The sequence below is a fragment of the Pungitius pungitius genome, chromosome 20 (assembly GCF_949316345.1).
Source record: "Pungitius pungitius chromosome 20, fPunPun2.1, whole genome shotgun sequence".
NCBI classification, from domain to species: domain Eukaryota; kingdom Metazoa; phylum Chordata; class Actinopteri; order Perciformes; family Gasterosteidae; genus Pungitius; species Pungitius pungitius.
The window spans coordinates 157472-167621 of NC_084919.1; the positions used below are offsets into that span (position 1 = coordinate 157472).

At 48.2% G+C, this 10150-nt stretch overlaps 1 protein-coding gene across 1 annotated transcript; it reads right to left on the minus strand.

Moving 5' to 3' along the window:
- Positions 1-107: 107 nt before the first annotated feature.
- On the minus strand, positions 108-7791 carry LOC119194704 (MAP/microtubule affinity-regulating kinase 3-like). Its single transcript, XM_037449004.2, has 16 exons — positions 6879-7791; positions 6520-6705; positions 6008-6061; positions 5841-5889; positions 5620-5685; positions 5460-5530; positions 5295-5351; positions 4336-4470; positions 4157-4258; positions 3260-3379; positions 3068-3167; positions 1979-2266; positions 1703-1905; positions 1488-1585; positions 1149-1409; positions 108-1016 (listed from the first exon to the last, which is right to left on the minus strand). The coding sequence occupies exons 1-16, from the start codon at positions 6927-6929 to the stop codon at positions 647-649; spliced, it is 2211 nt and encodes a 736-aa protein (XP_037304901.1). The 5' UTR covers positions 6930-7791; the 3' UTR covers positions 108-646.
- Positions 7792-10150: the final 2359 nt, after the last annotated feature.

The window sequence follows — 10150 nt, forward strand, 5'->3', positions numbered from 1 at the left end:
AGGAGTAAAAATAATATTAAGTGGTGGTACTAATGTACAGGAGCAGTATTAAGTGAAGTACCAGTACCTGTGTTGTACTGCGATTCACAGAGGTGTCAGACAGGAAGTTGTGATGCGTTCAAAGTGTTTAATGACACATAAGTGAACCTCAGCTGACTGCTGACATACAAAAGAACACAACGGAAGCAGTCACACAAACTATTTACATTCACAGACATGGCCCCTCCCCCTGGCCGTGGCCCCGCCTTCTTTAGGTCGCCAGCAGGTGAGTCATGGCTGAGGGCTTTTCAAAATAAAACAAGTGTATTTCTGTGCCCTTCATAACACTCGACTCCAAATCCCAACTTCCTTTGCCGCACAATCAGAAGTTTGATGTGGACTTTTCGCTGATACGCAGAGACAAGCGAATCAACTCATCAATGACTTTTAATATTGATCAGCTGCTTTGAATCAACACAGACCGCGTCTCTCCGTCTCTCCCTCCCCCTACCTGTCCGTCTCTTACCCGTCTCCCTCCCTGTCTGTCTCTGACCTGTCTCCCTCTGACCTGTCTCCCTGTCTGTCTCTGACCTGTCTCCCTCCCTACCTGTCTCCACATCCGTCTCTGACCCATCTCCCTGTCTTTCTCTGACCTGTCTCCCTGTCTCTATAGCTTAAGTTCGTTGGCGATCTTGGAAGCGATGTTCTTGAAGGCGATGGACGCTCCTGATACCCGCTTGAAGCGGACACCGTTGAGCGAGAGGCGGGGAAGTTTGCAGACCTCCATCTCCCATTGGACGAGGCTGTCTAGGTGTCCGTCGCCATGGACACAGAGCAGCAGGAAGCGCTCACGCTGCTCGTAGTCGCAGTTATTGGCATCCAGAATCTTCCTGATCTCCTTCATCATGTCCTGAGCCTCCATGGAGGAAGTGGTCTTCATACTCCAGGTGAACCTCAGGGAGCGAGGTTTCGACTCCCTCAGCTGTGGAGCAGCAGGAGAACCTGGATCCTCCTTCTGATCACATGATATGTTGCGACTACACAAGGGAAGGGAAGTTTCTTTTTTAATTCCAGGTTGTAATAAAACAAAGCAGGAAAAGCAGGGAGGGGGATGAACACGTTTATGTCTTTGAACGTGTCACCGGAGGGGGGGGGGGGGGGGGTCTTACCTGCGTGTGAGTTTAAAGGTGAGTTTGGAAAACAGGTTGGTCGACCCTCTGGCTCGTGATTGGGCGTCATGGGAAAGGCTGGGCGAGGCGGGTGGGCTGTTGTGGGCGGGGCTTCGTTTGTCTCTCAGCTGACCGGCGTGGAAGGTGCTGCGACTCGCCGTCCCTCGAGGGAAACGCAGCCGGTCGGGTGGTGTCGCTCCGCTGCTCACAATGTGGGTGGAGACTCCGCCCACTGACCTCTCAGGGGGGTTTGCAGCAGCGCTGAGGGGAGGAGGGGGGAGGGTTCGTCACTACGCGGTACAGCTTTAGACCAGAGGGGCTCACCTGGTGGACTCACACCTGTTCTCTTTGCCGTTGGGGACCACAGAGCGTCGCTCTGCAGATTTACTCTCAGTACAAACATACGTGTTCCTCCTCGTCATGCTGGACGACGCGCTCTGAGACAAACGAGAGCCAAAAACCCTCCTGGATCAGCTTGCACTCTCTGGGCATCAATGTATTGATAGCGATCAGGTCCCCACACCGAGGGAAATACAAAAATCAATCAGTCTGACCTTTGAACTTAAGGTGGGCGTGGCTGACGTTTTCCTATGCTCAGGGATGTCAGCCATGTTGGGGTTGTTGGCGTTGCCTAGCAGCGGATTGCCTCCATCCAGAGGACTGGACTTCTTGTTGGAACCCCCCACTTCCTGCTTCACCTCCTCCTCTGCACACGCTGCATTGTGACTCCTCTTGTCCACCGAGGGGGCGGGACAGACTGAGGGGGGAGAAGGGAGTTACAGTGAGGATCACATTGTGGTCTTGGATGGCGTTGGGGTTCTGGTGGGTACCTTGGTCGCTATGCCTCCTCTGTTTGGAGGAGGAGCGATGGTTGAGGAGGTGGGCAGGAGAATGACACGCTCTGCTGGATTCACTCACCTCCACCTGAACAACAAACACAGTTACCATCACCGCCCGGCCTCTCTGTGCGTCACTGCTGCTGTCACCATGGAAACCACCTCTGACCTCAGCAGCCTGGCGACCTAGCAGCAGGTAGGCAGCTGTGATGTCATCATACTTCATCTTGGTGAGCGAATCATTGATGTCCTCTCTAGAGTAACCCATCCCCACCATGAGGTCTGCAACACCAACACAGGAGGCACCTTCAGCTGTGGACTGCTGCATTATATGAAGATCTGTGCTACATCAAACGTTATTAAGCGTTCTGACAACTCTTCAGTCCCATGGTAACGTTGTTCAAACATTAATGTGGATATGAACAATATCTCTGAACCTCGTTCTTGATTAATGCTTTTCTTCCATCTTGCACCGAGAGGCAGCGCTGGAACAGACGGTCCCGAGATCAACCAATTGATCCATATATATGGATCAACCAATTAATCCATATATATGGCGCTCCGGGTTATAAGGCGCGCAGTAGATTTCAAAAAATGAACTAATTCATTCTACATTTTGAAATGAATCGCGATTAATTCATGTTTGTTGTTACTGAATGTTTTCCTTATAAAGACTAAACCTAAAGTAATGAGCACTCATGAGTAAGCGTGTATTTTAGACACTTGTTACCTACACACATGTTGAACTACGTCTCTTCCTGTTGTCCTCCATCATTTAACATGTTTAAAGTGGCAACAATGTCCCACATTTAGCAGGTCGTCTCCACAGTAGAGGTCCTCTGCAGGTAGATGTTGAGATGGAAGTAGCCTAGCAGCTAGCTTAGCATAGCAGTCATCCCCCTCGTGTGGGTCACGTGTCGGTTCTACTTCCAAAAAGCTCTTTATCTTCCGCTAGCGTCTCGCTTTCTCCGATGGAACCACTCAGATATTTGATCAATTAATGGCATATGTGAACAGGTAAAGGTTGACATGTGTACATAAACACACACATCACGTGTACTTGTACTGTGAGTGAGGGAGTACCGATCCTCTCCTGGTCTCTGACGTCCAGCTGCGGCTCCACAAAAGGTTTCAATGATTCTTCATCAGAGCCGACATTGATCCAACGGTCCCTCATGATTACCTAAGGAATATTAATACTGTGATCAATAAACTCACCAATCACTTGAGGTGTGTCCAGGTGCTCACTAACAGGTGATGTGTTCAGGTGTTCACCTCTAGAGTTCCTCTTTTTCCTGGGTTCAGCACCAGGAAGCGTTTGAGCAGACTTTCACAGTCAGTGGACATGTAGAAGGGGATCCGGTATTTACCCCGAAGGACTCGCTCTCTCAGCTCCTGCAAACAAGCACAGCGGCTGCTCATTGGTCCGTTTGCAGGGAGACGGGCCTTCTGGTTCTGGTCTTTAGAAGAGAAGGAGAGGAAAGCCCTGCTCTGAAGTCATCAGATGCTCCATTTGCCAAAGAATCTTTTGGATTCTCTCCTTTGACTGATGTTGGTGCGACAAAGAGCACCTTCAGCCTCCGTCACCATCTCAGGCTCAAAAGAAAAAACACACCCATCGAAAAATGTAGCTTTGGATGGAGGAAGACCACAAGACCACAAGAGAAGCACCCACAGCTTTTGCTAAGAAGCCGAGGGAGTCGAACGTCGTTGTTGTCAACCAGCATCGCGAATTCTTCAGACTTCATTAAGGGGGAAAACATGAAGAAATACGACTGAGCAACAAACCACAGTCAGAGACGTCTCCTCATCAGCTACTGCCACCTTGTGGTTAACAGACAATCCTCTATCTGGGTAAAGTACAATTATTAAATGTTCTTTGTTTTTACAGAAGCATGAAGTAATGAGCTCAGGAATGAGAGACATATTGAATATGTAGACTACTGCCTAATAGTCGTATTGCTGCCATTTGCCTAAACACTAAGCCCAAATAAATATATTTATTGTTTTAACAAGTTTCAAAAAATGCCCCTGGCTTTGAGTCAGTTGGGTGAGGCTTACCCTACAACACCATCCAACACCATCCAACCGTAGATCAATCCACATGAAGAACGAGCTCAGAGACAAAGAGACACATGACATCACATCAACGCCACCACGCGGGACACTGACCTTGAGGTTCTGTCCGTCAAAGGGCAGCGATCCACTGACCAGAGTGTAGAGGATCACTCCCAGACTCCACACATCCACCTCTGGACCATCATACTTCTTACCCTGAAAGAGAGATGACAAAGTGACTTAGAGGTCAAAAGGTCAAGTGACAGCGACGGGCTGAGTGAGGAGTAAAGTACCTGGAAGAGCTCAGGAGCCGCATACGGAGGAGAACCACAGAACGTGTCCAGTTTCCCACCCAGAGTGAACTCGTTACTGAACCCAAAATCTGCTATTTTAATATTCATGTCAGCATCCAGGAGGAGGTTCTCTGCCTGCAGGAGGACCAGAAGGAAGATGAGGAGAAAGAGGTGGATTTAAATGTCTCTTCATGTCCAGCCTTATGAACCCAAAACCTAGACTAGATCCTCAGTCCATAGCACCCCGTTCTCTTTGTTGTGGGGGTATTATTAAAAGGTGCTCAAAGGAGATTAATGCAATCAAATATTTGAACGCAGCTTTGTTTACTTTTGGTCTGCGTTGACCCCTGACCCCTGAAGCCGCAGCGTGTTGCAGTCTGGTGGCGACATGTCGAAGTGTCCCTGACACCTGACCCCTAAACGCTCCCCAGGCAAAGAGTAACGCATGGCTCATAATGCAATGTAAATGCATGAGATGTGATGTTAGATGCAGAGAGCGAGCCGGGAGCACAAGATGGAGACGCTTTAGAACAAACAGGAATGTGTTGCTATGATTCAATGCAGCCGGGAGGTAACAATCGGCCTGGAGGAACCGAGTAGGCTCGTTTTCTCATTCAGCTTCAAGACAAAATGTTCCCAAACTGAAGGCCAGCATTGTGCCTTCATAGTCCATTGGGACTTGTTATCTTAGCGGGTTCGGCTGTAGATGCTACAACCGACCTAGTTCTTTCAGTCATGACCGTAGGTGAGGCGGGAAAGATTGACCAGTGGATTGAGTGACGGCCCAGCGTGGCTGGGACTGGGCTCCACCTGATGGTGGTGGTCCCTGCAGTGGTCCTGCTGAACACCTGCACAATGCAGTGTTGCATTTGTACAGATTGTAAAGGCGTCTGAGTTCTAACTCGGTGCCATGTGAAGTATTGTTGGTATTAGCGCTGCGTGAGGTCACAGTTTGGTACCTTGAGGTCGCGGTGAACGATGTGCCTCTGATGACAGTACTGAACTGCAGACACAATCTGCAAAGACAGACAGATCAACATCATTCTAACCTGGTAAATATAAACTATGAAATCCTGGTGAAACTCTGTTACCATGGTAACGCTTTAGACAAGGGAGAGCGTTACCTGTCTGAATTTGGCTCTGGCCTCCTTCTCCTTCATCCTCCCATGAGCTACGAGGTAATCAAACACTTCACCTGCACACACACACACACACACACACACACACACACTCATCAACACCGTGGGAACGTGATGCTGGCTAAAGGTCAAAGGTGTGACTGACCTCCACTGGCATATTCCATCACCAGGTACAGAGTCTTCTCAGTCTCGATCACCTCAAACAGCTTCACTGTGGACACACACACAGGTGAAAGTTGAGAGACACAGGTGAGAGGGACAGACAGGTTAGACATTAGTGTTTCTCCTACCATCATCACAGAGCCCCCCCCCATGAACAAGTGTGCAATTTAAAAAGAAGGTTTTAGGGGATGATGTGTTACTCACCAATGTTTGGGTGATTTAAGATCTTCATTATTCTGACCTCTCTGAAGAGCTGACAGACAGACAGGAAGAGACAGACAGGTTATTACATCAACATGTCTACAACACTCTGATCTTGTGACGTCTCTTCATTTAGTGATCATTAGGGTCTGAACTGGTCTCCGTATCACCTTCTGCAGGCTGCTGGGGTTCAGCTGAGTCTTATCAATGATTTTGATTGCCACCTTAAAAGGAACAAAAGATGATTGACAGTTAAATCCAGTTTCATTGGATGCTGACATCAATAACATTATCATTATATTATTAATTCTAAGATCCCGTTATCCTGTCCCACCCCTCGTCTCACCTCTCGTCCTGTCTCACCCCTCGTCTCACCTTTCGTTCTGTCTCACCCCTCGTCTCACCTTTCGTTCTGTCCCACCCCTCGTCTCACCTTTCGTTCTGTCTCACCCCTCGTCTCACCTCTCGTCCTGTCTCACCCCTCGTCTCACCTTTCGTTCTGTCCCACCCCTCGTCTCACCTTTCGTCCTGTCCCACCCCTCGTCTCACCTTTCGTTCTGTCCCACCCCTCGTCTCACCTTTCGTTCTGTCCCACCCCTCGTCTCACCTTTCGTTCTGTCTCACCCCTCGTCCTGTCCCACCCCTCGTCTCACTTTTCGTTCTGTCTCACCCCTCGTCTCACCTCTCGTCCTGTGGGGACGTGTCGTGCTAACTTGACTTTAGCAAAGTTTCCCTTCCCGATGGTTTTCAGGAGTCGGTATTTTCCGACTTGCGGCGTCTCATCAGCTATGGACGGAAAGTTTTTACATCGAGCAGATCGGACAGACCGGGACGACACCTGGCCACGCCCATCCTCCACTAGGGCATGCTGGGAAAATAGGACGGACAGCCTCAGGTGAGTTACCTGCAGGCCTCCACAAGACTAGACTCTGTCCTGTGGACTAACTGTATAGTTCTATTCCGTATTTTGGCAGATTCCTTAAGAGAACATTTTTTGATATTTATAAAAAAGTTAAATAACAAACAAAGAGAAGAACTCACGGTGTCGGTGTCCCGTTCGTTGACGGTGGGCAAGGGGGTTCTACTGGACATGTTACCCGGGTCAGTGGGGGGGTTCCGGGCAGCCGCCTGTATGACCCGGAACGCCTGCTGACGTTTTAACGACCTGTAGCGGGCTGGTTTACCTCCAGGTCCTGTTTACCCCCCGGCATCACTGGTTCCAGCCCTGACTACAGGACCGGAAGGTTATCTTGATCGGCTGGGCACGGCACGGCTTCTTTTCCGGTAGTTTTTACCCAAAATTGATCGAAACGGAACCGAAGCAACAGTTTCTTTACTGACTAAGGTAGCAGCATGCGGACGGGAGGCTAATGTTTCCGAGACCAGAGCCGGTCCAGTGAGGGTTGCTGCTCTCTGGTTCGGTTCTGACAGCTCAGCGGGGCTCGGTTCGTTCAGGTACTCCTCATCCTCTCCGCAGAGACTCTGTGCTAGCCGCTCGGCTAGCAGCAACCAAAATGGCGGACTCCGCACACCCGGAGCGTAGACAGGATATGACGTAGACACTGCGTGCTGGGTGATTGGCTAGTGAAGCCAAGCGGCGGCGTCTGTTGTTGCTAGGGTGACTGGACAGAAAGACAGGACAGCGTCACCGCCTTCTGTCCCAAATCACTGTTATATTCCTATGGAAGCTCATTTCCGCCAGAAAATAAGAAGGGTTAGAAAGTCGAAATTATGACTTAAGATATGCGCATGCGCAGGCTCCTTCGTTGTTTGGTAGATTTACTTTCCAAACCCTTTTGGCGACTTTTTGTCAAAAGCGACCAGCGATGAATCCAGCGATCTGGATTAATTGGAGACTTTTGTGGTGTCTAACGTGAAATCACGTGTTGTTTTGCAGTTTCTGTCCTCAGCGAGTCTCACAGAAATCTCGCGGCTTGCAGCAGTCCAGCTGCAGAGCGCAGAGAGACACACGTCACGTCCAGACTGACAGGCAGCGCGCATGCGCAAAGCCGCCGCTGATTCTGCAGCGGCTTTCCTCGTTGAGGAACTGGCCATACACTGGTTCCATAAAGAGAGAACTTTATTCAGGACTTTTCAATCGTTACTAATCATGACAACTACTGAATTACCACCCGGACTGTATTTTATATCCCAATAAGTTTGATTCATCTCGGACTCGGAAATACCGAAGATAATTTAGACTCTGCTAAAAGCTGATCACAGTACGTTAGAGGTCCCTGTTCCTCACTGTTGGTTTTGAGGGGGGGGGGGTACTGAGTGGGTGCAAGTGTCCGTAGAACGTTTACAGATATTCACAGATTCAAAGTTTCCGGTTCAATAGCGAGACGTTAAAACGCGAACGACACCTCTCTGACCTTAGTGACGTCAACAACCCGCTGCAAGGAAATTAAATCATAATTTCGACTTTCTAAACCTTCTTTTTTTTTGCTTCCATAGGAATCAAACCGGTGCTCCGACCAAGCACCTCACGGCCGTTAGGTTCGGTCTCAGGGTAGGTGTATGCCTCAGGTACTGCTGTATGACTACCACCTCCTGGGTACTTCCTCCTGAACAGGGCCCAGGATGGAACCCTGAGCAACTTTGCATCCACCTGGAGTCTGATCTCAGCTGCTTATTCTTTCTTTAGCTCCTCCAAGGTGAGAAATGACCTTCATAATCCTGGACTTGATTTTTTCTTTTCTTCTGACCACTCACAGCTCTTTAACACTACGTCCTCATTCACTCATTCACACACGGTTCCTCCTTAGTGTGTGAATGATAGTCACTGATGGACAGGTGTGTCACACACCTGTCCATCAGTGACTATCATTCACACCACGTGGTTACACAGGGGCAATGTTTGGGTTAAGTGCCTTGCTCAAGGATACAATGAAATGGACCCTAGCAGGCCAGGTGATCAAACTATAAAATGTGATCAAGGAAAAACAATAAAACACCTGGTGGACAGATGATCATTAAAACACCTGGTGGACAGATGATCATTAAAACACCTGGTGGACAGATGATCATTAAAACACCTGGTGGACAGATGATCATTAAAACACCTGGTGGACAGATGATCATTAAAACACCTGGTGGACAGATGGTCAATAAAACACCTGGTGGACAGATGATCATTAAAACACCTGGTGGACAGATGATCATTAAAACACCTGGTGGACAGATGATCATTAAAACACCTGGTGGACAGATTATCAATAAAACACCTGGTGGACAGATGTTCAATAAAACACCTGGTGGACAGATGATCATTAAAACACCTGGTGGACAGATGGTCAATAAAACACCTGGTGGACAGATGATCATTAAAACACCTGGTGGACAGATGATCATTAAAACACCTGGTGGACAGATGATCATTAAAACACCTGGTGGACAGATGATCATTAAAACACCTGGTGGACAGATGGTCAATAAAACACCTGGTGGACAGATGATCATTAAAACACCTGGTGGACAGATGATCATTAAAACACCTGGTGGACAGATGATCATTAAAACACCTGGTGGACAGATTATCAATAAAACACCTGGTGGACAGATGTTCAATAAAACACCTGGTGGACAGATGATCATTAAAACACCTGGTGGACAGATGATCATTAAAACACCTGGTGGACAGATGATCATTAAAACACCTGGTGGACAGATGATCATTAAAACACCTGGTGGACAGATGATCAATAAAACACCTGGTGGACAGATGATCAATAAAACACCTGGTGGACAGATGATCATTAAAACACCTGGTGGACAGATGGTCATTAAAACACCTGGTGGACAGATGATCATTAAAACACCTGGTGGACAGATGATCAATAAAACACCTGGTGGACAGATGGTCAATAAAACACCTGGTGGACAGATGATCAATAAAACACCTGGTGGACAGATGATCAATAAAACACCTGGTGGACAGATGGTCAATAAAACACCTGGTGGACAGATGATCAATAAAACACCTGGTGGACAGATGATCATTAAAACACCTGGTGGACAGATGGTCAATAAAACACCTGGTGGACAGATGGTCAATAAAACACCTGGTGGACAGATGATCAATAAAACACCTGGTGGACAGATGGTCAATAAAACACCTGGTGGACAGATGATCAATAAAACACCTGGTGGACAGATGGTCATTAAAACACCTGGTGGACAGATGGTCATTAAAACACCTGGTGGACAGATGATCATTAAAACACCTGGTGGACAGATGGTCATTAAAACACCTGGTGGACAGATGATCATTAAAACACCTGGTGGACAGATGGTCAATAAAACATCTGGTG

What these genes read in the sequence shown, in the direction of transcription:
- LOC119194704 (XM_037449004.2), bottom strand. Translation starts at nt 6,929, where the DNA reads ATGTCCAGTAGAACCCCCTTGCCCACCGTCAACGAACGGGACACCGAC. An exon ending in ACGTCCCCACAGGACGAGAG is followed by an intron (nt 6,062 to 6,519) that starts GTGAGACGAGGG and finishes GTTCCTTTTAAG; the next exon opens with GTGGCAATCAAAATCATTGA. An exon ending in TTGACGGACAGAACCTCAAG is followed by an intron (nt 3,380 to 4,156) that starts GTCAGTGTCCCG and finishes GCTTGTTTGCAG; the next exon opens with GAGCTGAGAGAGCGAGTCCT.